General features: G+C 54.6%; 2 protein-coding genes, 1 long non-coding RNA gene and 1 other non-coding gene across 7 annotated transcripts; 1 reads left to right on the plus strand and 3 right to left on the minus strand.

Annotated features, from left to right (window-relative positions):
- Positions 1-209: 209 nt before the first annotated feature.
- Positions 210-15,197, minus strand: PRRC2A (proline rich coiled-coil 2A). Of its 4 annotated transcripts, none has more exons than XM_051854953.2 (31): positions 15,061-15,197; positions 12,687-12,861; positions 12,019-12,196; positions 11,581-11,680; positions 11,421-11,493; positions 10,982-11,125; positions 10,691-10,842; positions 10,421-10,500; positions 10,126-10,268; positions 9,738-9,828; positions 9,421-9,637; positions 8,521-8,992; positions 7,950-8,140; positions 7,520-7,829; positions 6,958-7,168; positions 4,974-6,827; positions 4,160-4,431; positions 3,845-3,975; positions 3,492-3,621; positions 3,295-3,380; positions 2,865-3,098; positions 2,575-2,715; positions 2,387-2,458; positions 2,104-2,271; positions 1,803-1,885; positions 1,447-1,657; positions 1,250-1,345; positions 924-1,136; positions 728-819; positions 538-628; positions 210-434 (listed from the first exon to the last, which is right to left on the minus strand). In XM_051854953.2, exons 2-31 carry the CDS (start codon positions 12,796-12,798, stop codon positions 294-296), a joined length of 6,489 nt encoding a protein of 2,162 aa, XP_051710913.2. In that variant the 5' UTR covers positions 12,799-12,861; positions 15,061-15,197; the 3' UTR covers positions 210-293. The 4 variants fall into 4 exon arrangements, with proteins under 4 accessions (XP_051710913.2, XP_051710912.2, XP_051710914.2 ...); XM_051854952.2 differs by lacking the exon at positions 15,061-15,197 and adding an exon at positions 14,705-15,007; XM_051854954.2 differs by lacking the exon at positions 15,061-15,197 and adding an exon at positions 14,705-14,889 and having other exon boundaries at positions 12,717-12,861.
- LOC127493360 (small nucleolar RNA SNORA38) lies at positions 12,378-12,509 on the minus strand. The gene has a single exon (XR_007923415.1). It is a non-coding gene; the product is annotated as a small nucleolar RNA SNORA38 (small nucleolar RNA).
- Positions 14,137-23,356, plus strand: LOC138849683 (uncharacterized). Its single transcript, XR_011388731.1, has 2 exons — positions 14,137-14,370; positions 23,113-23,356. It is a non-coding gene; the product is annotated as an uncharacterized lncRNA (long non-coding RNA).
- Positions 21,605-23,638, minus strand: AIF1 (allograft inflammatory factor 1). Its single transcript, XM_002714269.4, has 6 exons — positions 23,493-23,638; positions 22,917-22,978; positions 22,764-22,830; positions 22,402-22,443; positions 22,083-22,245; positions 21,605-21,792 (listed from the first exon to the last, which is right to left on the minus strand). Exons 1-6 carry the CDS (start codon positions 23,515-23,517, stop codon positions 21,708-21,710), a joined length of 444 nt encoding a protein of 147 aa, XP_002714315.1. The 5' UTR covers positions 23,518-23,638; the 3' UTR covers positions 21,605-21,707.
- Positions 23,639-25,881: the final 2,243 nt, after the last annotated feature.

The raw sequence follows: 25,881 nt of genomic DNA on the forward strand, positions 1-25,881 counted from the left end.
AGGTAATCTGAAAGGACACTTGACTAACAGTTCTGACTGAATCCCCATACATGTCAACACCATGCTGTAAGACACCAACCCACCCATCCCTCCCCACAACTGCTCCTGGGATTTTTTTTTAATCCTTTTATTATTATTTTTTAACAAACGGCCCCAGGGATAGGGGACCAGGGGAAGGGGGAGGAGGGGAAGCGAGGCACCAGCCCCACAACCCCTCCACACCCACCCCTTTCCCCTTTATATATTTATAATCTATATACAAGCCCCGGGGGTGGGGGGCAAGGGGAACTCCCTCAGTGGGGTGGGGGCAGCCCAGGCTCCTTGTCCCCTCGGGACCCAGGCTCCTCTGTCCTTCGGGAAGGCCCTTCTCGAGAAGGTGGCCCTGTCCGCTCCCAAGGCTTCGGCATCCAGCGCAGAGCATCCGGTGGGGAGGCCTAAGGGACAGTAGGTGTGGAGAGTAAGGCTTAGTGGGAGGTGCCAGGGATGGAAGGACAGGAAGTCAGGCAGAACTTGGGGCCACATGGGTCTCTTCTTCACCTGCTGGTAGAGGTCGATGCGCTGGGTGCGGAATACTCCGCTGTAGGTGGAAGGCGGGGCCTTGAGACGGGAATTGAGACCCGAGAAGGACCTAAGGGCAGACGAGTGTTTACGGCAAGCCTAGGACCTGACCTCTGGCCCCAGGTGGAAAGCCCGCGGGGAGGGAGGCCCTGCATGCCCATCCTCTTACCTTCCAGCTGGGGGAGGACGTGAGGACCCAGGTCCAAGGTTGCTGCTCAGTTTTCGATAATCCTGGAACGGCTTTAGTTCCACTGGGTGCAGCTGAAGGAGAAAAATTCGTGACGGCCCTGCTTCTAACCCGTCTGTCTCGAGATCCCTATCCGTAACTTGTGGAGTTCCCTGGCACCGTGATTCATGTACCTTACCTCTGCTCGCCCCAAGCTAGCGGGGAAAGGCCTGGCAGGTGAAGGCAGCACCCGAGTAGCAGGAGCAGGTGGGGGCCGCACAGCTAGACTGGGGGGCTGCAGAGCAGGACCCACAGGTAACAGAGAAAGGGGAGGTGGGGCAGGAGGTGGCGCTGGCGGCAGGGAGCCGAAGTTCACCACAGGCAGCTGAGAGTCTACCATGGGTAGAAGCATCTGTAATACATTTGGGCGTGCGTGTTGGGGAAGGCGAGAAACGCTGGAAAACCAAGGGTAATCACAACAAAGTGAGAAGCAGGATGAAGGGAGGACGGGAAGAGAAGAGGTACCTGCTGGGCAGGGGCCCCTGAAGGAAGGAAGCCACTCTGGCCGCCGGGCTGCAGAGGAGAGTAAAAATCCGAAGGGGATGGCAGATCCTGGCGCACCTATTGAGGAATGCGCAGAAATAGCAACTCCTCCTCCTCCTCCCAGAGTACTCTCCCTCACCCCTAACTGCTACCCCTAGCAGCACCTGCCCACCTCTTACCTGAAGCAAGGGTGGGTCGGGCAGGGGGCTGGGGCAGAATGCTGGAGAGTAGAGGAAGGAGGGTGGTGGGTAGAGAACTCCTCCAGCTGGCAACTTGCCCAGCTCTGTTGCTTGCAGTGCTGAGAAATCCAGAAACTGGCCCTTGAGAGCTACCCCAGAGAGAAGTGCCGAGGGAGGGGCTGGGCCCGGGGGTAGGTACAGGGGCTGTGATCTAGAAGGAATGAAGGTGAACAGAGACGTTAGGAAACCAGTCATTTACTCCTCTAGTCTGAGTAATGCCGCGATGTGTCACTCTGGCTTCCCTTTCCCCTGAACTATCTCCATTCCCTTCTGAGGCCCAAGAGATCTCATCTCACCTGTAAGGGTGCACAGAGGGGGTCCCTGGGCGGAAGCCGCCATTGTTGGGATGTAACTGAGAGTCCATGGCTCCGCCAGAGACCTGTGGGACAAAAGAGCATGGCTGCAATAGCCCCACAGCCCCAGTTCCTCCGGTCTGGAAACCTAGCACTTCCCACCCACTGCAGTGAAAGCAAGGGGAAAACTGGAGTAAGAAAAAGAAAAACAAGCGGTCTGGAAACTTCCCAACACAGGAAGGCTTAGCAGGCAGAAAGCAGGACTCTTCATTCAGGGGGTCACAGGATGGGAAGTGAGGCCCACCTGAGAGCTGGGAGGCCCGGGGCTGCCGTAGAAGACCTCAGGGTACAGACGTTGGCCTGAGGAGCTGGGCTCTGGGCCACAGTGCCCAGAAGCCAGGTTCTTGGATTGTGGCTCAGCCGAGGCAGAAGTACTGGGGAGAAGCTCCCAGTCTCGGGATATTGGAATGGCCTGGAAAGGAGAGGCCTTGCTAAGGGAGATATCTGGCATCCTGGAAGCCCAGGCCACTCCCGGCTATCTTCACCAGTAATCTCGAGCCTTGTTGAACTCTCACTCTCACACTCACCTCAGTGACGGATGTGGTTCGCTCCTTCTCTGCTCTTAAACTGTCTCTCACCGCTAGGCGCAAGTCTGCATCCTGTGGTCATGAGGCATGAAGATTGCCCCAGGACTCAGATGAGCTTCAAGTCCTCCCTCCAGCCCTTCCCTTCTCTCCACCCAGCCCAGGACCCCCAGATCCAGCCCACAGCATACCTTGTCACTAGTGCCAAACTGGACTGGGGGGCCAGGTCGATGGGATGGCCGGAGAGGGCCAGGCTCCGGGCCTCGGTCTGTACGCTGAGATCGTTCTGTGCCAATGGGGCCAGGGGGCAGAGGCTGCTCCCGGGGCAGCTCCTGGGATAGGGAACATAATAAAGTAGGGATGGAGAAAGGAGAGGTGATCCGACATCAAGGAATCCCCGGAGCAGAGGCAGAGGAAAGGGGCAAAGGGAGGACAAGCAGGTGCTTAGAAATGTTCCTCTTAACCTTTCCTGGTCTTTTACCTTTCTGTCCCCATCGTGGGGGGCAGGTGGCCGTCTCCTAGGAGGTTCAGAGGGTTCAGAGCCAGGTGGACCCTCACCAGGAACAGCATTCAGGGGTGAGGGGCCTCCGGGCCGCTTGGGGGGTCCCTCTGCTGCCCCCTTGAGTCCTCCATCAGGGGAGCTTCGCTGGCTGCAGGGACCTGATGACACCTGAGAATCCCCACTCAGGTCCACCCCACTGTCAGACTGACTCATCTGAGAGGAGTGGAGAAGGAGCCGGTTAAGCCAGGGTAGAAAGCACCCCAATTCCTGACTGATTCCCACACGCAGACAGACAAACTGAAGAGGCCGCTGTGTAGGAGAACAGCCCGACGTGACCCAACAGGCAGGGACAGTTACAGCCAGTTCTCAACCAACTCCCAGCTCACGCGTCCCTCCCATGCTCACTCACCTCTGTGCCAGCCACATCCTCAAAAGGACTCAGGGGCTCCATCCAGGGCTCCATGGATCCAGGCCGGTAATTTTTTCGGCTAGTGGCTGGAGAGGGGAGCACCGACCAGGATACAGGAAGTGAGAGAAAACAGTTCTGAAGCCCATCTCACTCTTTCACCCCTCCATCAGCCTCTCCCTTCCCTCAGCTTTACTCACCACTATGCAAACGGTTCCAGATGTGAGGAGTCAGAGCCTCTGTGCCTGTATCTCTGGATTCCCCCTGAGGGCCTGGGACCTCAGGCTTGGGGCCCAAGAATCCAGAGCTATGAGAAGGTGGCAAAGATTCCTAGAGATGACAAAGACCAGAGGCAAAACATGAATTAGGAGGGAAACGTAGGCGGCTGGGACAAGGTGAGGAGGAGGGCCAACACGGACAGGAGACAAGCAGTGACTACCTGAAGTGAGGAAACCATGACAGCAATACACAGGGAAAATGGAGGAAACAATCAAGAACAAGAACCTTCCAAAGCGGAGCTCAGTGACGCATGATCTCACACCCCAGCCCTTACCTCTTGTAGCAACTCTGGTTTCCTGGGAGGCCGCTCCCGCCGTTTGGAGGGGAAGGGATTAACCCCAGCAGAATCCCGGGGAGTCCCGCTTACTCCTCTCACCATTGGCCCTGGCTCCTCAAAGTGGGCGTCTGGGGAAGAGGGGAAAGCTGTCAGCATCTGCCTCACCCCCCCTCACGCCTACAGCACCTCCCAGTGCTCTTGCCCCTGCGCACTGCAGACACCCAGCAGGAGGGCCCCAGGCCACTCTTCCCCTCCAGCACCTGACCTTCTCTGGGGATGGAGACCTTCCCACCCAAATCCCCTCCAGCTTACCAGAACTGGCGTTGTTGCTGCTGGCCCTCTGGGGGTCGTATCGGGTTGGGGGCCGAGCAGAAGGGCCCTGAGGGGCTTGGGGAGGCCCAGGCTTGGGTCTTGGGTGCCCCCCTGCTGCAGTTACACTCCCTTGGCGACTGCTAAGCTGGGCCAGAGCCTGTTGGATGCCAGCAGGGTTGCTGTGGATAACTTGGTCCAGGCGGAAGACAGCAGAACTGCTGGGGGGTGGAGGCGGTAGGGGCAGCCCTGGAGGACGCTCCTCTGGAGGACGGCTGAGGAGAAACAACATTGGCCCCAGGGCTCACTAACTCGAGCCCCTGTCCCTTTAAATCCAACTTCTCTCACAAACCCAATTCTCTGACTACAGGTGACTGTTTCTCCACATATAGCTTTATGGGGCAAAAGATGGAAGACAGGGACACACCTACAGGCAGTATTCTGTCACTGCTTTGCTGCTCCCACCTATGCCTGAACTTCCAGTGCCTTCCTAATGGGCTCATCTGCCCTCACAGCCCAAGCTTCCTCACCCCCCGCGGTCTCCCTTCCCAGGCAGGTTTGGCCTAATAAGTCAAGACACCACCACTTGGAACACCCGCACCCTCATCAGTGTGCCCTGACTGGGGTCCTGCCTCTGAGCCAACCCCAGCTTCCTGCTCATGTGCACCCTGGACTCCAGCAGTTGGGTCCTGCCACCAACACAGTAGACCCGAATAAGAGTTCTGGACCCCTGGCCCAATCCTGGCTCTTGCAGGTATTTAGGTATAGTTCTTTTTCATATAACAGAATATTAACCTAACAGTTTACTTCTACCTACCTTCGATTTTTGGGCGAGGGCCAGCTCCTTTTGTCCCCTCGTCCTGGGCCAGTCCTTCCCCCAGGACCCCCGCCACCGCCGCCACCGCCAGCCTTGCCCCCTGGGCCTGGGCGTCGGTTCTGCCGATCCATGCCTGGCCGCTGACTGGAAAAGCTCCGCTTGCTCAAATCCTTGGCTCTCTGGCTCAGATCTCCACGGGACATGGTTGAAATACCTGGACCAGCTCCACCTCCACTGCCTCCAGGAGCTCCCACAGCTTTGGGGGCCATCAGTGCTTGTGGGGGAGCCTCCTTGTCCCCTCGGCGCTCACTGGCAAAGTCGCTGCTCTCCGATGCAGTCTCCCATTCTTCATTGGCTTGGTCCGAGTTCTGGTTTGACAGATCGGGAGACTTGGCAGCTGCCCGACGAGGCAGTGCGGGTGCGGCAACAGCTGGGAGTGGCTCCTCAGGTCCAGGAGTGGGGGCTGGGAGGGCTAGGGAAGAGGGCTTGCCCTCGGCCCCTCTGGCTGCATTCTCCCGTTCCTGCTTCAGCCTCCGAAAACGAGGCGGTTTATCTTGCTGCTGAGCCCTGCCATGACGCCTCCTTCGGGGTCTTTCCCCATCTTCCACACCTATGCCTATGTTGCTGCCTGCACTGCTGCCTCCACGCGCCACAGGAGACAGAGGCCCTGGAATCAGCTTCTCTTTCAAAGGCTCCTTGTTTGTCGGCAAAGGACCTGTTGGAGGTTTCTTGGGAGCCAAGGACTTGGTTGGAGGGCTCCAGCCTGGGCAAACAGGGGGAGGGGGCCGCCCTCCCCCACGGCCCCGCCGAGACGGCACCCCTCTTGGCGTGAAGACTCGTCCACCCCGCGCAGTGGAGAAGCGAGCTGGGGCAGGTGAAGGGGGAGCCCCTGGTGGGGGGGGAGCCAGGGGCACCTGGGTGAGTACTCCCTCCTTGGGTGGGGGGGCCTCCTTGTCAGAAGGGGCCAGATCACTCTCATGGGTCTCACTGCCGGTTTCGGAGCCACGCTGTCGGCGGCGCTTGGGAATCTCTTCGTACTCGGAACCTTCGCTTCTCGTCTCGCTGGCAGTGCGGCCTCGGGGAGCCGGGGGGTGGTTTGGGCCCCCTGCCCCACCTCCACGCCCATCCTCTCCGCGGAACTCTCGGTAACTGCGGAACTCTCGGCTTCGGGCTCCCCGCCCCCGCCCTCCATAGGTCCCCCGAAAACCCCTCCCTCTGGCAAAATACTCCCCTCGGCCCCGACCGCGGCAAGATGTAGGACCCACTCTTTCGTAAGAATAGTCCCTCCGAAGCCTCGGTGCAGGGGAAAGATTCCCACTGGGTGGGGTCTCCTTGGGGCCCATCTTCCCCTTGGCTGTCTTGAGAGGGTCTGGTTTTGGGGCCTTAGGGGTCTCATCCCCCTGTTCAAGGGGCTTGGAAGGCACCTCTTCCACTTTTGCAGGTGGTGGTTTCTTTATAGGCCCTGCCTGGCGGGGAGGGGCCCCTGGCTCCTCTGGCGGCATGCCACGCCGACTGCTGCCTGGGCGGGGGCCCCAGCGGGTCTCAGTGCGGCTCTCTCTGCGTGGAGGTGGGGGGCCTTGGCCCCCACCTCCAACTCCACGGGCAGGCTTTCGACCTGCTTCTGGCCCTGTCAGCTGTGGAATCTCTTCCTTGGGGGATTCCTTCTTGGGTGCTGGAGCTTGTATCTTGGCCGCCTCCTCACTGCCTGGGGGCCAGGGGAGTGGACGGGGCCCTGGGGGAACTGGCTCTTCCAGAGAAAATCGAGAGATCGGGGGTCCAGGGGCTCCATTCTCAGGGAAGCCTGGATAATTGGCCAGATAGGGTGGAGGGGGAGGTGCTGGAGGAGTCTCGCTCCTGAAAAAGAAGACAGGAAAGAATGGAAATGCGCATCTCAGAATAAGGAAAATCAGAACTAAGTGGGGATCAAGAGTTCTTTACAATCAACTGAGCACACCTTTCCGAAATTTCTTAACACAACACTCACCTCATCCCCTTGTCATCCTCATCCGCAGTCTGGCGCAGTGGTGAGGTCAGCGGGCGAGGATCGGTAGGTGTAGTGGTAAAGACATCTCCTACCCAGGCCAATTTTGGATCCACTGGTGGAGTGCCCCGTTCCCGTAAAAGGGTGGGTGCATGGCGTTCGAATGGCTCTGAGCTTGAGCCCCCACTGTCTGAGCGCTCGCGGGGAACTAGGCCTGCGGAAACCGAAGAGTAAGAAAAACCACTCTTCCATCACAAGCACCCCAGCCCCCAAAAAGGTCTCCCCCTCTCGTCTTCCCTGTGGAGTCAGCTCCTCTGCCTCCTGTTGCCAGGAAATCTGGGTCTTGCCCAGGAAACAGGGATGCTTACGCTCAGCCTTCCCTTGAAAGAATCAACTTCCGACCCTACCAAATAAATCCTGGCCAACAAAGGACCACTGTTTATTTTTCCAATCCCCCACTCACAACAAAACTATCTCAGCAGTGCTAAGACTAGTCCCACCTGGGTCCCATCAGTGACACCCTGACCCCACCGCCTGGGATTCAGGGCCTCCCTTGGCCCCTTACCAGAGGGGTGCACACCAGGAGGGTAGAAGTCCAGAGGGGGCCGGCCCTGGAGGAGCCGGGGGTCCATGTAAGGAGGAATCATCATCCAGCGGGGATCAAAGTTCATTGGGGGCATGGGTGGGGGTCGGCCCAGGGCACCCGGATACAGGGCCTTGGGGGGTGGAGGTGGAGCCTGTGGAGCCGGCACAGCCCCCAGGGTCACAGGCTGTGGTGGTGACGGGGGCACTGGGGCAGGCGTGGCAGAGCCCTGCTGCTGCTGCTGCTGCTGCTGCTGCTGCCACTGCTGCTGCTGCTGCTTCAGGAGCTGCTCCTGGGGAAGAGCAGACAGGGTGGAGGTCACCAAAGCCTGCAGCACCGCAGAGCAGCTCAGACTCAGTGTACAACTCCGCCAGAAAACCTGGGCGAGACGGCAACGAGGGCTGGACCTCACCTGCTGCTGCCGCTGGAAACGAGGTGGTAACGACTTCTGATATTTGGGATAGCCCAAACCCTGGCTGGGGGGCTGCCGGGTAGGACCAACCCCATCACTCTTGGGTTCCACCTTGGGGGTTGGGGGTGTGCTAGGAGGGGGAAGCTCTTCTGGTGGTTCAGGACCCTCTTTTGAAGGCAGCTGGGGTTCCACTAAAAAGATCAGAACGACATACTCCATCAACCGACAACCGCAGCAACTTCAGCCCTCACTTCTAGCTCCCTCTCAAAATCAGAGGTGCTCCACAGAGAATCTACTTCTAAAGCTCTACCCATTTAAACCCCTCAGGAGCCACTAACAGTGGTATTCACTTACAAACTACCGACACCAAAACTCCTCAGCTTAGCTCCTTTCTAAGTCTACAGAAAGTGGTTTAAGACCCTTCTCTCTTTTCAGAGTCCCCTTTCCTCCTACTGATAGTCCAACAAACTACAACAAATGCCTTCTACCTTGCTTACTCCGTCCTTCCCACCCTGCACTCCAAGTCAAGACCTGACACCACACCTGAGAATACCTCTCCCCTGCTGCATACCTGGGCTGGCTTCGAAGCTGCCACTGCTGGTGCTACTGGTAGTGCCACCACCACTCACCAGAGTGGCAGCTGGAGCCACACCTGGACTGGGGGTGGACTGGGCAGGAGGGGTCTGTGCTGGCTCCTCAGGTTCTTTCTCTGGGGTTGGAGCTGGTGCTGGCGGAGGAGCTGGCGGTGTGGGTTCTTTGGGGACTGCAGGGGGTGCAGCTGTGACAGGAGGGGCAGCAGGGGGAGCAGCAGGCTCTGCTTTGAGCCTCTTGTCAGGTGCCCCGAACTTTTCATCGAGCCGCTTGAGTTTCTCTGCGCAGGCTGCCCGGCGCTCTTCCTGCATGCGGCGTTCCTCCTCTTCGCGCCGCCGCCGGGCCCGCTCCACCGCCAGGGAGATCTCAGATGAAGATTGTTTTCGCCGCTGCCGCCAGGCCTCATCCTCATCTTCAGGTGCTGGGGGCTTGCAGGGAGGGCCCCCACGATCCTGGCCAGGGACAGATCCGGCAAGATGAGCTGTAAGGCATTACACTTCCCACCACCTCTCACACAGATCCACCGTCTCTAGCTAGCTGCAGTGTGCAAGCACCAGGCCTTGAGGCGGAGGGCCTCACGGGTGGACACAAACTCACAACCCTGGGGTTTTTTCTTTTCTGTTCCCTCTCCTTTGGAGATCTAAAGGCCACCCTGCTCTTCCTCACTAGCATCCCAAATTTATCTCTCTACACACCCAGACTCCTCCAACACCAATCTTGTTCCCAAGACTTCCAGAGATACCCTGCAGCCCTACACTGCAGAGCACACTTCAGACCCCGCCTCCCCACCCCAGCTACCTCTGCTACCATCGCTTCCATCACTCAGCTGACACTAATCTCTCACAACTGACCCTGTCAACCTCTCATTTTAGACACTCACTGGGTAGTCTCCAGGGGGGCCCCAGTTCCCGGCGGGGCCCCGGTGAGGTGGGGGTGGGGGAGGCTTTGGGGCAGGAGGCCCCGGCTCTGTCTCTGTTGGCCGCGAGGTCTCTGCCCAGGCCGTCTTGGGAGGGGGCGGCTCGCTTCCAGGGGAGCTGCCCTTTTTGCCATCTGCTTCGGGGGGCCGTTCCTCACCAGCAGCTGACTGGGGATCCTTGCTGTGAGCAGATCAAAAGTGGAATTAAAACCCAGCTCCTCTGAAGAGTACATTACTGTGAGAAAAACTAAGCCCCTCCAATCCCAAGGGCCCTAACTCACTGGCTCTCAGCTCCCTCCTCATCAGAGTCTCGCCCATCTTCCTCATCGCTGAACTTGAGCTTTTCAGTGTAGTCGACCTCCTCATGGGCCCCTGAGGAGAAAAATTAAGAACAGTAACCCAAACATTCTATTCTGTCAAGTGTCTTCCTGAGACACAAAAACAACTGTCCAGAACCACATGATGGGACGCACTACTAATGCCAACACCGCCCCCCTCCCAAGTCTAGACGCACCAACTCTGATGCCTTTCACTTACCCCCAATATTTTGCCAGAACTTAAGTTCCTCTCAACCCTTCACTGGATGCTTTCCTCCCATACAAACCCTCCCTTTCTTCCTTATCTGAGTTTTGTCTTTTAAAATCCAAATGTTGTTGCCTATTCACCTACCTGCCCAACCATCATCATTCTCCTGGTCCAACTGGTCAAACTCTTTGAGATTATCCTCTTTAAGAATAGAAGGCCGACCTACAGGCTCCACCAGGCGCATGGGCGGCCCTGAGCCTCGGGGGCCCGCCACACGGGGAAAACGGCTGCGTGCAGAAAAGCAAATGGCAGAGAAGAGGAACAAGACAACATGTTGTACAGCCCATACAAGACTACGCCTCCTGGCTAGAAAGAAACCATTACCTCCCCAACAGGCTTGCCCTGCCCCCCAACCACAACCCAGACCTGGATCGCTCACCTGGGCCCATCAGGAGTAGGATATCGGTAAGGCCCCTGGGGTCCATAGGGCGGAGGGAACGGGAGATATGGGGGATACATCTGCAAAAGGGCCCAAGAGCAGGTGCTCAGAGGGGAGAGTCAAGCAGCCCGCTAGTGCTGCCAGCCTGCTATCATGTCCCATCTACCTAGATCACTTAGGTGCCTGCTTTTCAGCGCTAACAACGAAGTCCCAATTCCTGTTCCCTAGCTTCCAGTACAAACCCCTCCAAAACCAGACATCCAAACTCACAAAGGGCGGCATCATTCCGCGGTAGGGAGGGAACTGAGGTGGGCCCGAGGGCTGCAGCCCGCCCCGGGGATCATGACCATGATGAAGTTTGGAGTCCGGGCCCTCCAGCTCATCAGGGCCACGCCCACCTCCGTCCCTCCAGGTTGTAGAATCTACGTTTTGGAAAAAGCAGAGAGATTTATCAGTTGCTTCAGGGACAAGTGAACACAGTGAAAACCGTGGCAGAGAAAGGGGAATAAAAAAACACTGAGAGGGAATAGGTACTGTCTAGTCCAAAAGGCAGCCACTTACTTTGGGGGCGGAGGCTTGGTCCGGGCCCAGACGACTGTTCGCCAGACTCCCTTTCCTTGGCAGCCTTGTCCTGGTCGCCAGCCGCCTGCAGGGTCGGAAATTCCTCTCGAGAGAATCGTGACAGTAGGCTTGATGCCCTTCCACCTGTGAGGATGGGCGTGCAGAACAAGAGAGAAAAGTGCATGTACTGAGGACACATCACTAAAGTGCCAGGATGCATGCCTCAGACTCCACCTCTATGGAGTAAGTGCTCATCCCCCAGGACACAAGGTTAGTTCTGGGACCCCTCCACCCCCTCATATAAAACCAAGAGAGACTTAAACTTGCTCACGTGTCCCACAACACTAAACATGGGAGCTAAGATTTAGCCAGAGGACTGAGGACCCTTTACTGAAGAGAGAGTGCAGGGAGCCTGCCTCCCACGGTGCCCAGCACTCACCATCTCCATGTGCTCCATGGGTGACGCTGGCTTGCGCCCAGGACTTTACCCCGCTTGGAACCGAAGGAGTGTTCTGGGGAAGCAGAGAGGGGTTAAATGGTGATACAGGTGGAGGAGCTACGACCCATTCTTCCTCCCAGCCTTCCAGTTCTCCAGGTACCTCGGGGGCTGCTGGGGGTCGTTTCGGCTGGTTGGAGGCAGGCGTCTGTGAAGCCGGCAGTGGCTGCGATTCCGGCGGCTGAGCGGTTGAGGCATCGGAACTGAGGGGACAGCATAATGCAAAGGTTATCCGGAGCCTAAAAAGCCCACCCCACTTCTCCAACTGGCGTTGGTAGGGACTGGACCCTGACCCATCGCTCCCAGTGACAAACATTCGGACGAAATACGTTGTCACCCTGTAGAGGCTGCTGCTTCCTCACGCTTTCACTCCATCTAACAGAAAACTGAAGGTACAATTCTAGAATCATCTAAACCTGGGACGGGTAAGAAAGGGGCCTCCCTTTCTCTCTGGCTCTTAATGTGGACCAAGCCCACTCCAATTCACCCTGAAGTTCAAAGTTACAATACCATCACTCCAGGTGTCCCCAAGGTCGTCTACCTCTTGGGGTCGGACTGCTCCTGTTTGCTTGCCCATCCTGTTCCGTCTTTCGGCACTAGTGAGACATTCGGGTCATTGCCTTTGTTCTCGGCTTTCAGGCTTGGAAGGTTGGCTGGGGGTGGCATACGCCGGGCAATGGCAACTTTCCCAAGACTCTGCAGGCCATGGCGAGGGGCAACTGGAGAAAAGGTGGAGAGATGGGTCAAAAATGCCTCACCTGAGAGATCTGACAGCCTCCCACACTAGGCCCAGTTTAGACACCCTCAGTGTCTTATTACCGGAAGTCATCCCCTTCCCCTGCACTTGATAAACTCTGAAACCCCTATCAGGAAGGATGAAATACATTACATCCAATGCTTCAATGTGGGATGGTTGGTTTTGAGCCTGCGGGGAGCAAGCTGGCTCCAGAACTCCCCCAAGTCCACATCGCTTTGCCTCCAGTTCTTACGTGTCCAGAGACTGGGAACCACAGACACGCCTTTGTAGGAGGATAACTGGTGTTCGCCCAGAGCCCAGTCCCCCTCCTGGACCCAAAGCCGGGAGATCTCCAGGGTCCCTCCAATCTTGTGGTATCTCTACTGTAGCAATTCCCCCGCAGAGAGCTCTCAAACACATGCCCCGTCCACGCCTAGCCTCCAAACATAGGAGCATCTTTGCAGGACCCTCACCAGCGGGTTTCTGGATCTCTAAGGACTTGCCCTTATACGTATCAAACAGGTTGAGCGAGGAATACTTCTTTCCATCCTTCCCCTTGGCAGTCGGCCCCGAGCGATCGGACATTGCGCTGGAAGCTCATTGAGTACGTTGGGTCCTGCAGGCTCCTCCCCCAAAACGTGCCGGAGCCTGTGGGCCAGACAAGTGTCTGTCTCTGCCCCCTTACAGACAACTAGAACAGAAGCCTCTCATTCTCATTAAGGACGCAGCCTGTGACCCTCTGGCATCTTCTCCTCCAGCCTATGTACTCCAGCCCCAGTCCCTCAGCTCCCACAAGGCCCAACTGCCATGTTCCCTTTCCCCCAGACATTTCTTGCCAAGGAAGCCAAATAAAAATCTAGTATCCTCCTAATACAAACATGCCGCCCTCGGTGCCCATCCGTAAAGGGCAGTGTTCTCTTCGTTACCCCCAGTCATCTCTTCTCTCTCAACCAAAATCATGTCAGAGACCTACAATAAAACAGGGCAGGCAAATCCAACTCCCAGGAAAAAAGCAGAAAGAGGCAGGCACACAACTCCATCATGTCAGGAGGAGCGCTTTATATAGCCCTACTTGTTAGACACCAGCTCCCTAATCATGCCCCAGGGCCCTGTGCCCCAGGTTCCACTCCCAGCAGCCTTAAGTCCCATCTGGGAAGGTTTGCAGGAAGGTATGCTGGGAGTTTAAAAGATTTTATGAGCTTGCTCAGTCAGACTAGGAGCTGGTGCCAGAGAAACCCTCATGAAACAAACAGTGGCTTACACAGACCCGGATTGCAGAAGCCCAAGTTTTGAAATAACCAATCTTTCTCTCAACTTGCTCCCATCTCAGCTCCTGGAAAAAACAATCCTGTCTCTATAGAAATTCTGGGTTCTCAGACACAGAATTGAGAAAAACAAAGCATTACAGATCCACCTCGACAGCACTCGGTAACCTCAGGCCTCACACCAGAACCAACTCCCATTTCCCTATCGTTAAAAACTCCCCTCGGCGGTCATTCTTGCCCCAATTACCCCCTCGCCCCGAGCAGGCCAAAGCTCTCCATCCGGAGTCCATTCTAGAACGAGCATTCATTTCTGAGTAATAGTGTAAAGGAAACGAGGTGAGAAATGGCAGGGAGATCCAGACAAACCCAGGATGAAAGCCGAAATCGGGGAGAGAAGTTCACGGCTAGAGATGAGGCGATGGGGGCTCGCTTTGTAAATGTCTGAGGAGCTCAATCTGGGAACGTAAGTACAGGAGAAGGGAACAGGAGGGTGGAGGAGCGAATAGGCTGGTGCAAACAAGAGCGTAAGGAAGCAGGTGGGAAATACATGAGGCAGGAATGGCAGACAGGATGCAGAGCCCCACAAAAGTAAGGGGGCAGTGTCAAGAGACCAGGAAGAAAAAGGGAGTCGCGGGAGAAAGGCGAGGACAAGGAATGGGGGGAATGAAACGGCAGGGGGAAGATCGAGGAATGCAGAACGATGATGCTGGGTGAGAGCAGGGTCCCGGGGGGAGTGACTCGACGCAGAGAGCGGTGCCAAGAAGGGGGAACCCTAGCGCCGGGAGATGCGAAGGGGCCCAACATGGAGGAAAAGAGACCGTCTGAGAGGAGGACCCTCGGGCGCGGCCCACCCCAGGGAGGCGACCGAGGGGAAGCGGGTCAACAGATGGAGGTGAGGAGCCAGGAGCGCAGCGTGGGGTGGGGAAGTACGGGCTCAGAGAGGGGGGTCGCGCCTTGAAGCCAGGGTCGTGAGTGGGCAAGGTTAGGCTGCAGACCCTGCGAGAGGAGCTGGAGCTGCGGGTCCCGGGGTAGAGGTCCCGGAGGGGGAGGGGCAGTCAGGCCCGGCAGCAGGAGGACAAAATGGCGGCGGCTAATGGCAGCTTCTCCTCCCCCCCGGCCCGGCCCGCCACCGCCACCGCCGCCGCCGCCGCTGCCGCCGCCGTCGCCGCCGCCACCGCCGCTCCGCGCCGGAAAAGGGCGTCAGCGCTCGGCTCGCCCATACTCACCTGGCCGGGTGCGCAAGGGTTCGGGACCGGGGCTTAGGGGCTCCCCGGGGCGGGATGGCGGTGGGGCGGGGGCGGATGGCGGCGGATGGCGCCGGGTTCGGCTCCTCCCGTCTCCCTCGCTCACTCCGCGGCTGGGCTCCGACTAACGGCCCATCCGGGCAACCGCCGCCCCCGGGAGCGCCCCCCCACCTCCCGCCTCCCTTCGAGCCTAGACACGCCCCTCTATTTGCATAAAGGGCGGGGCGCTCTCTATCCTACCCCTCTTTACTTCCAAGACTATCCTTTTTTTAAAAAAAAAAAAAAGGCAGGGCGTGCAGAGCATGCAGAGGGTATTTGCATAAAGAGGAGGGACTTACAGACGCTGGGACGCCGGTTGGCTGAGGAGGCGGGCCACCGGCGTCGGCCGTTGAGACGTGCAGAGGGGGTGGGAATTCGACGCCGGTCGGCCGGGCGGTTGGGACGCAGAATTTACACGACGAATGGTGGGAGAAAGAGGCGGGGCGTGCGTCGTGCGTTCGTGGAAATATGGGAGCGGAGACGTAAGGACGCTGAAAGTGGAAGGAAACGATACAGTGTTTTCAGCCGAGGAGACCCGACGAGAAGACGGCGGTGGACGGGAGGGATTAGCTACCGGGAGGCGGGGCTTACGTAGACCGGGGCAGAGTCCCAGCTCACGCGTCTTTACGCGAGAGGTGAAAACCCCGGAGGGGTGGGGCCTGTGCTTACTAAATCACGTCATGCAAATGAGGTGGCTAGACAGGCCAATGCCGGGGTCGGGGGGCGAATCATGGCACCCTCAGTGTAGTCCTTCTCGGCCTAGTTTCATTTGTTTGCATTAATGCATGCAAATCATCGAACAAAAAATAGACTAGGAACAGCCCGTTCGTCAAAATATCGGCAACCAGTGACCTAAACGGACATTTTTATAACAAATGTCATGAGTAGACTTGTATTTGGTATTACTGGCTATTTGTATTCCCTTAACAATGGGTCAGTTCACGAAATGCACTACTGCTTTCTCTCCTTTGTTGCTTATCGACGGAAGAATCCTCTGCTTCCGTCAGACCTGGCCCCATCCAGCAAATCGTTTAACAACTGAGTTGTGAAGGCACCAGAACGCCTTCATATAGAGGAATACAATACAACATGCCTGGGGAGGGTTAGGAATGCTTCTAGAAAAACTCACTGATGAACTGGTTAGAGCCTAGCTAGGTTTGAGGAGCAAGTGTGCATCTCAGGCTCAGTGAACAAACGGGGAAAGGCGTGGGTTTGGGCATCAGCTCTGAGGCTGGTATGGCCAGTCTATTGGCAATGAAGGCAGAAGAATTTGCAGGAACCAGTTAAGAATTCTAACCTGAGGCTAAGATTCAGAGTGAGTTCATTTCCCAAACTTTCAAATGATTTCCTTCTCTCCCTAACTAGCTGTGACACCCCTTTACACACACACACCCTCCTTTGCAGCCATGTTTCTTGTGGGAGCTAGCCGTACTTTCTCTGAAGTTTTCTCCTTAGGCTCACTCTTAAACCCACTGCAGAGAAGACATCACATCCACCCTCTACCAAAACTGAATTATCAAGAACACGCTGTCTCAGTTTAAACAAGAGACCCACACCCCGTGTTGCAGTGGTTCCGTCTCAGCTCTCCTAATTCCAGCTCCCTGTTAACGCACGCCCTGGGAAGCAGCAGATGATGGCTCATATACTTGGGCCCCTGCTACCCAGGTAGGAACATCTAGGTTGGGTTCTAGACTCCTGGTTTCAACCTGATCCAGCCCTAGCTGTTCTAAACATTTGGGGAGTGAAACAGTAGATGGAAGATTTCTCTATCTCAAATAAAAATGAAATAGATTATTTTTAGAATAGCACTTCTGTGTATTATGTGTATTTTACAAGTCTGGAGTTCAGGAGACAGGTCTGTGGTAAAGATAGATATTTGCTAGTCAACAATGCCTAAGTGTTATTTTTAAAAAAGATTTATTTTTATTTTAAAGGCAGAGTGAAAGAGAAGGAGAGATAGCATGGCAGAGAGAGGTAGGTCTTCCATTCATTGATTCACTCCCCAAGTAGCCATAGCAGCTGGGGCTGGGCCACTCTGAAGCCAGGAGCCAGGAACTCAAATCCAGGTCTCCCACATGAATGCAGGGGCCCAAACACTTGGGCTATTGTCTGCTGCTGTCCCAAGTGCATCAACGAAGAACTAAATTATAAGTGAAGCAACCAGGACTAGAACCGGAGCTCTGATATGCGATGGCAGCATCACAAGGCTGGCTTAACCCATTGCACCAGAATGCTGCCCCTCCTCTTGGTGTTATTTCAGTTCATTGTGTCCAAAACGTTGATTTCCAGGCCCTCAGGATCTGCTCTACCCACACTCTTTGCCATCTTAGCTGACAGCAGTCTTGCAAATCTAGTTCAGGTGCTGGTATTGTGGCACAGTGGATTAAGCCACTGCCAGCAATGCCAATGGTGGTTCAAGTCCCAGGTGCTCCACTTCTGATCTAGTTCCCTGCTAATGCACCAGAGAAAGCAGTGAAAGATGGCCCAAGTGCTTGGACCCCTGCATCCACATGGGAGGCCCAAATGAAATTCCAGGCTTCTGGCTTCAGCCTGCTCCAGCCTCTGTCTGGTTGCAGCCTTTTGGGGACTGAACAAGTAGATGGAAGATCTCTCTCTCTCTCTCTCCCACCCCCCTCTCTCTTTCTCCCTTTCTCTCTCTCCTTCCATTTCAAATAAATAAATAAATCTCTCTCTAAAAAAAAAAAAAAAAAGGCAAAAAACTAGTTGCTGTTGCACAGTGCGTAAAGCTACCTCCTATAGTGCCAGCATCCCACATGGACACCCGTTCAAGTCCCAGCTGCTCCACTTCTAATCCAGCTCTCTGCTATGGCCTGGGAAAGCAGTAGAAGATGGCCCAAGTCCTTGGGCCCCTGCACCTGTGTGGGAGACCTGGAGGAAGCTCCTGGCTCCTGGCTTCGGATTGGCGCAGCTCTGGCCATTGCAGCCAATTGGGGAGTGAACCATCAGATGGAAGACTTCCCTCTCTCTCTCTCTCTCTCTCTCTCTCCCCTCTCTCTCTGTGTAACTCTGAATTTCAAATAAATAAATAAATCAGAAAGAAAGAAAGAAGGAAGAAACTATGGACCTAAAAAATTTTTTAAAAACTCAGGATTCTGAGGGTTTTTTTTTTTAGTTATTTGTACTAAGGTAGCCTATTTATTATTTTATTATTATTTAATTACTTATTTGAAAGAGAGATTTTCCATCCACTGGTTCACTCCCCATATGCCCTTAGTGGCCTGAAGGCATCCCATACAGCACTGGTTCTAGTCCCGGCTACTCCACTTCCAACCCAGCTCTCTGCTATGGCCTGGGAAAGAAGAAGATGGCCCAACCCCTTGGGTCCCTGCACCTGCATGGGAGACCTGGAAGAAACTCCTGGCTCCTGACTTCAGATCAGGAGCACAGCTCCGGCCATTGTGGCCAACTGGGGAGTGAACCAGTGGATGGAAGACTTCTCTCTCTCTCTCTCTCTCTCTCTCTTTCTCTCTCTCTCTCTCTCTCTCCTTCTCTGTAACTATGCTTTTCAGATAAATAAATAAATGAAAAGGGGACTGCATTTTAAAAATATTTATTTACTTATTTATTTGAAAGGCAGAGGAAGAGACAGAGAATGAGAGAGCTCTTTCATCCGCTGGTTTAACTCCTCAAATGCTCACAATGACCAGGCCTAGATCAGGCTGAAGCAGGAGCCAGGAACTCCATCTAGGTCTCCCACATGGGTGGCAGGGGCCCAAGTATCTGGGCCACCTTCCGCTGCTTTCCCAGGCCCATCAGGATAGAGCTGCATTGGCAGTGGAGCAGCTGGGACTCAAACTGCAGCTCTGATGTGGGACGTCAGCACTGCACGCAGTGACTTAGCCCACTGCACTACAATTCTGGCCCCCAAGCCAGAATTAACCTAGGTTAATCACTTAACCTAGGTAGGCTCGCTCCCTGCTGTCTGATTTTCTCTCTACCTTGTGGTTTTTCTGCTGCCTTTTCCCTGTATTCCATTGACTCTTCCCCTGAGAAACGCACATGGCTCACCCTCGCATCTGGAAGTTGTCGCTCATTGTTAGTCACTTTCTCAGTGAGCCTTTTTGCCTCTACCTCCTACTTCTCTCACATCCTGAATCCCCCTGATCCCTTGTCATCTGTTTTACTTTCCCTTTTTTCCATTCTACTTGTCAGTTGCTAATAGGTCATATGTAAATTTTAAATTATTGTTTGTTGTCAATCTTCCTCCTCTACCAGTTTCCAAAATAGAATGAAATCTTCAAGGCCTCATTTTTTTCACTCTTCCATCCCTAGAAGCTAGACTAGGGACTGGCACAGAGTTGATGCCCATTAAATTATCAGTGAAATATTTTTATTAAAGTATATATTACAGGGGCCAGCAGTGTGGCGTAGAGGGTTAAGCCTCTTCAAGCAGGGCCAGCATGCCGGTTTGAGTCCCAGCTGCTCTACTTCCAATCTAGCTCCCTGTTGATGCACCTGGGAATGCAGCGGAAGATAGCCCAAGTGCTTGGGCCCCTGCCACCCTCATGAGAGACTTGGAGGAAGCTCCTGGCTCCTGGTTTAAGCTTGGTCCAGCCCTGGCTGTTGTGGTCATTTAGGAAGTGAACCAGCAGATGGAAGATCTCTCTCTCTCTCTCTTTTTCTCTGTGTCTATGCCTTTCAACTAAATAAATAAATCTAAAAAAGAAAATTTAAAAAAAGAAAAGAAAAAAAGTATTGCATATACACAGTCACACATCCAGGGGTGAGAGATGTCCGTTTCCACGAGTTTTCACAAACTGAACAATGTATGTGACCAGAACCAGAAGCTTCACTAGCGCTACAGAAGCCGCCCTAGGGCTTTTTCTAGTCACTGCTCTTCCCCAAGGTTAACTGTGGCCCTAATTTTAAAAAAAGACTTATTTACTTATATGAAAGACAGAGTGACAGATAAGGGGTGGGGGAAAAGATATCTTCTAGCTACTGGTTCACTTCCCAAAATGGCCATGACAACCAGGGCTGGGCCAGGCCGAAGCCAGGGGCCTGGAACTCCGTCTGGACCTCCCACATGGGTAGCAGGGGTCCAAGTACCTGGGCCACCATCTGCTGCTTTCCCACGCAGATTGGCAGGAAGCTGGATTGAACCTGCACTCAGATGTGGGAGGCCAACCTTGCATGTGGGATCGCCACAATGCCAGCCCCTAACTTCGAACAACATAGATGAATCTCACTTGTTCTGTACTTCATACAAAGGACAATTTCACAGAGAGGGTTCTTTTTGTGTCTTTCGTCTTTTGTTCAACATTATGAGACTGGACAGATTGTTGTGTATACTTGTGGCTTGTTCTGGTTGCTCTATAGTCGTAGAACATGGTGTGAATATAACCTACTTTATTTATCTTGAATGAATGACTTGAGCCCAAGATCCTTTCTATCATTCTTGGTGTCCAAGTGCTTGGTGATTATGTGAGGATTACATGAATTACCACATAGGCAAGCATTTAGAATAATATCTGGTTCATAGTGGGTTAGCTGTTAATTTCATTATATTCAGACACCTTACTTAGCTTTTCAGTGGTTGTTTTTGGGGCATCGAGTGATGGTTTCTTCCTCATCAGAAATCCTGTGCAGGTACTGTAACTGCTTAGCACTCCCCGCCCAGGCTGCCTCCCTGGCCTCAATGTTGGGAAGGGAGCCTCCAGGGTCTGGGCCTGTCCTCAGGACATGAAGCAGATGAGCAAATCAGATTCCCTATTTCCAGGTTTGTGTGTGTGTGTGTGCCTGTGTGTGTGTGTGTGTCAAGAAATCTGAAATAGTGACCAGGAGTTGGGAGTTGCTAGAGTTGACTTCTTAGACCCCAGGAAGGAGGAAAGGAAAGTCCTCACCAAGGCTCCTGCTTTCTCTTCTATCATTTAGAAACCCCGTGTCCCCAGTAGCCTCCCCAAACAATCCCCTTTCCTCTTCATGATGTAAACACACTTTTTAAAATATTTCCATGTGTTTTCTTTTTATTTAAAGATTTAGAGATTTCTTTTTAAAGATTTATTTGTTTGAGAGGTAGGGTTACAGAGAGAGGGAGAGATAGAGAAAGAGGTCTTCCATCCACTGGTTCACTCCCCCAGTGGCCTCAAGGCTGGAGCTGAGTCCATCTGAATCCAGGAGCCAGGAGCTTCTTCTGAGTCTCCCTCGTGAGTGCAGCAGCCCAAGCACTTGAGCCATCTTCCACTGGCTTCCCAGGCCATAGGCAGAGAGCTGGATCGGAAGAGGAGCAGCCTGGACCTGTACCGGTGCCCACAGGGGATGCTGGTGCTGCAGGCGGAGGCTCAGCCTACTACGCCACATTGCCAGCCCCCATAAACTCACTTTCTATAACATGTCCCCAAAAGGACCTTGGTCACTCATGAAACATTTAAATTATTGGGCTTTGCAGCTTTGTCAATCCTTTACTTCATTAAATAACACCACCTCTTTCATGCACTCACTCGAAGTGGAAACATTCCTGAGGGCTCGCACCAGTGGCAATGGCAATGGCAATCCCCATTTTCAGAGGAGAGCCTCAGCCAGGCTGCACAATTTGTCAAGGTCACAGTGCTTATAGCAGGTCATCGTCACTTCTTATGAAAGCTGCCGTGGGCCCAGGTGATAGTTTTTTGTCTGGACCTATCTTTTCCTCCTACCTAAATTCCTTGAGGCCAAGGCTGTTGTAAACATCGGGAATCCCCTTTGGTGCACACAGCCGGCAGCAATAGGAGACGCACTGGGAAAATGTGGACAAATTGCTCACTTGAGCAAGTCCTTGCTGCTCTTCTCTCCTCCCCAAACCCAGGTGGGGAATCCCCAAATAAAAACCAAGCTGACTTGATCTGGAGTGGGAGCAGTATTTAATGCACTTTGACTCTGGCTCACAATTCTCTCTCCTTTTCCCATCGTGTGGTCATCAGAAGCCCCTTCAACCCCTGCCACACGATCAGGGCAACTCAGAGATGGCTTTCTTGGTTGGGGGACCAGTTGGCTTTTCCTGTTCTCTTGCTTTCTCCTCATACATCAGGATCCTGGTTGAGAGGGGGAAGAGACACGGGGCTCAGGGGGACACTTTTGTTAAGGGAGTACATCTTCACCTGCCAAGACAGCCCAGTAGGGAAGGGGTTGTGGGGGTGGAGGGAGAAAGAAGGGCAGGGATGGAGGTGCCGGGGGCAGTGGGACCACAGAGGGCCTTGGAAGAGTGCCTCTAAGGATGCAAGAACAGATGCTGTGTAGAGGGGCCACTGGAGCCCCGGGCCCAGGGTGCAGCCGGGAAGGGGGCAGCAAGAAACAGGTGAGTGCAGTTGGAAGTGTGCCTCACATTTTTAGGATGGCGGATCTCTTGCCCAACATCATCCTCAGAAAGTCAGAGTAGCTGAACGTCTCCCCGGAGCCACTGGACACCTCTCTGATTAATTTCTTTAGCTCTAGGTGAGTCTTGGGGACCCCAAGTTTCTCCAGCATTCTCTTAAGGGACATGATATCTGGAGGCAGAGGATGGGGAAGGGAGAGAGAGGAAGTTCCCGGCCTTCCCTCCCCTACTTTCACATTCCCCTTCCCCTTCCTCCGACTCTGGTAGGTGGTAGGGGACTTCCGCCTTCCTAGGTCTGCACACCGCCCCCAAACCACCCTTTCCTCACCAATATCTCCGTGTCCATTCAGGTCGAATTCCATGTATTTCCCTGGGTGAGGAGCGAAAGCAGAGAGAGTGAGTGGCAGAGGATGGGGGAAGGGATTGCTGACTCTGGCTTGGTCCTAGAGAAGATGTGGAAGGAAGGGGAGGGCCAGGCAGAGAAAGTGGGGTTGAGGGGAGCCCTGGTAAGGAGGAGGGCACTGAGGAGGGGGTTGCTGAGAGGGGCAAACCAGGCAAAGGGACCACGGTGGGGGGGGGGCACTAGAGGCAGGCTCCCCTCTTGCCAGTTTTAGCCCTGTGCTGTCCCTGCTTTTCTTGGGGAAGGAGCCCCCGTCCCATCCCACCCCCAAAACTACAGGTGCCCCTCACGCTTGAAGGCTTCCAGTTTGGAGGGCAGATCCTCATCAGTGCTGTATTTGGGATCTTCCAGGAACTGCTGTTGGAGGCAAGCCAGAGCAAGGGTCGGGCCCCTTGTCCCGCGCTCCGTCCCCCATGCACTGGCCGCTTCCTTCTGCCTTCTACCTTATTGATCTCATCCAGTCCTTCTTCCTGCTGGGCCTTCAGCAGTCCAAAAGCTTTTCCTCCTGTGGGGATACAAAGGTTAATCAACCCAGGGGGCCAGCGCTGTGGCGTAGCAGGCTAAACCTCTGTCTGCAGGCGGCGCTGGCATCCCATAAGGGCACCGGTTCAAGTCCTGGCTACTTCTCTTCTGATACAGCTCTCTGCTAATGTGCCTGAGAAAGCAGTGGAAGATGGCCCAAGTCCTTGGGCCCCTGCACCTGTATGGCAGACCCAGAAGAAGCTCCTGGCTCCTGGCTTTGGATCAGCTCAGTTCCGGCCATTGCTGTCCTTTGGAGAGTGAACCAGCAGATAGAAGACCTCTCTGTCTCTCCCTCTGTCTGTCTGTAACTCTACTCTCAAATAAATAAATAAATAAATATTTTTAAAAAACAAAAAACAAAGGTAAATGAACCCTCACCCCTGCTTTCTTCTCCCCACCCACATGTGCAGTAGGACACCCCGTCCCACCATGTGGCCTCTCTAGCTGCCCACCTCCCTCCTCCCATCTGATGCCTCTGCCTAGCCCTCCTTCCCTACCCTGGAAATCCCTGGCTTGGCTCATAGCTCAGCAGATGCCGGGGGAGGTAGGGAAAGAGGCCCGGCTGGCAGTCAGATGTCTCTCTGCCTCTCTCCCAGCAGACGCTCAGGGGCCTGCCTCCTGAACTTCCCCTTTCCCCCCAACTCCCGCCTCCTCTGCCCCTCCCCCACGCCACGTCCCATCAGCTTCTGCAGACACTAGCACCCCGGGGGAAGATAGAAAGGGCAAAGAACATTCTGCAGAATCCCTCTTTGTGAGAGCCCCGGGTGTCTGTCGCAAAGGAGATCTTTTAATGGTCTTTTAGGAACCCAGGAGCATTTATTCTCAAGCCCAAGTGGCCTTTGACTAGGGCTTGTGTTTGGTCCGATGTCCCACGCCTGGACGCGCAGTGGAGGAAGGGCCAGTGAGCTGTCGTGCCCTGGGACTGGGAGCAGAGTGAATCTGCCGGCAACTCCAGGAGGGTGGCACCATGGGCTCCGGCCTGCAAAGCTGAAGGCCTCACTGCCAGCTTCCAGACAGGCCCTTGGAGAGGCGGAAATACTTGAGGGGGGATTTTAATTGGTTGGCTTTAGGATGTGCAATGAAACCCTGTTGTCTTGACTTCCTTTGAAATCTGGAGTAAAATCCACAGAGCTCAGGAGTTTGAGGATTTAAATAGACTCTTTGCAGGAACTGAAAGTGGTGCTGAAAGAGACAGTATTTGTAGATGTAAGAGGCAGGGAGGGGGCCGGCGCTGTGGAGTAGTGGGTAAAGCTACCGCCTGCAGTGCTGGCATCCCATACGGGCACTGGTTTGAGACCCGGCTGCTCCACTTCCCATCCAGCTCTCTGCTGTGGCCTGGGAAAGCAGTAGAAGATGGCCCAAGTGCTAGGGCCACTGCACCCACATGAGAGACCCAGAAGAAGCTCCTGGCTTCTGGCTTACAGATTGGCACAGCCCCGGCAGTTACAGCCACCTGGGGAGTGAACCAGTGGATGGAAGACCTCTCTCTCTCTGCCTCTGTCTCTCCTTCTCTCTCTGTGTAACTGACTTTCAAATAAATAAATAAATCATGAAAAAAAAAAAAAAAGAGGCAGGGAGGGACTCACTCACGCTTAGGACAGAGTGGTGGGGGTGCTGTTTACCATGGGCTCACCGCAGTGGGTGCGTAGCTCTGATAACGGGCTCTCTGGGCATAACTTTGTTATCACTGTTTGGCTGGTCACTTTGGGGGAAGTAAGGACAGTGCATCCCCTTCACTAGGTGGTCCTTGTCCCACCTTCCCGCCCAGGGCTCCCTCCACCCCCGTGCCCTAGCATGGATGGAGACACCATGCCTTCTCCCTTCCTCCCAAGTTTCTCCCTTGGCATCTGGGGGTTTTCACTTCTCACTGTCCTCTCCCTGACCCAGGCAGGTGCAGCAGACGCGGGAGAGGACGTTGACTTCTTGAGTTCCCTTAATGGCAACTGCCCTCTCCCCGAGGGGCAGCTGCAACCCTGTCCTCCCAGTGCTCTCAGTGCCTGCTGTGCGCTTCATGATTCATGCATTCAGTCAACAAATATTTGTTTATTTTGTAAGTCAGAGCTACAGAGAGAGGGAGAGACACAGAGAGAGAGGGAGATCTTCCACGCTCTGATTTACTCTCCCAGATGACTCAGTGGTCAGCACTGGGCCAGGCTGAAGCCAGGAGCCAGGAGCTTCTTCCAGATCTGCCATGTGGGTGGCAGGGGCACAAGGACCTGAGCCATCTTCCATTGCTTTTCCCAGGCCGTTAGCAGGGAGCTGGATTAGAAGTGGAGCAGTCAGGACTTGAACCGGTGCCCATGTGGGATGCCAGTGCTGCAGGCAGCAGCTTTACCAGCTAAGCTGCAATGCCAGCCTCAATCATTCTATAAATATTTATTGAGTGCTTACTCTATGCCAGGCATTCTTCTAGGCCCGCTGAACAAACAAATGAAGACTCTTCTCCTCATAGTCGGTCTAACTGAGGAAGGCAATCATAATAAAGAGGTGTGTGAAAGGTAACACGTGCTGGGGCCGGCGCCTGTGGCATAGCGGATAAGGCTGCTGCCTGTGGTGCCAGCATCCCATATGGTCACAAGTTCGAGACCCAGCTGTTCTACTTCTGATCCAGCTCTGTACTATGGCCTGGGAAAGCAGTAGAAGAAGGCCCAAGCCCTTGGGCCCCTGCACGGGAAGACCCAGAGGAAGCTCCTGGCTCCTGGCTTCAGATCGGCGCAGCTCCAGCCGTTGCAGCCACCTGGGGAGTGAACCAGCGGATGGAAGACCTCTCTCTCTCTGCCTCTCCTTCTCTCTCTGTGTAACTCTGACTTTCAAATAAATAAATAAATACATCTTTAAAATAAAAAAGAAAAGTAACGTGCTGATGGAGCAAGACAAGGTGGGGAA

The sequence above is a fragment of the Oryctolagus cuniculus genome, chromosome 5, assembly GCF_964237555.1.
Source record: "Oryctolagus cuniculus chromosome 5, mOryCun1.1, whole genome shotgun sequence".
Lineage (NCBI taxonomy): Eukaryota > Metazoa > Chordata > Mammalia > Lagomorpha > Leporidae > Oryctolagus > Oryctolagus cuniculus.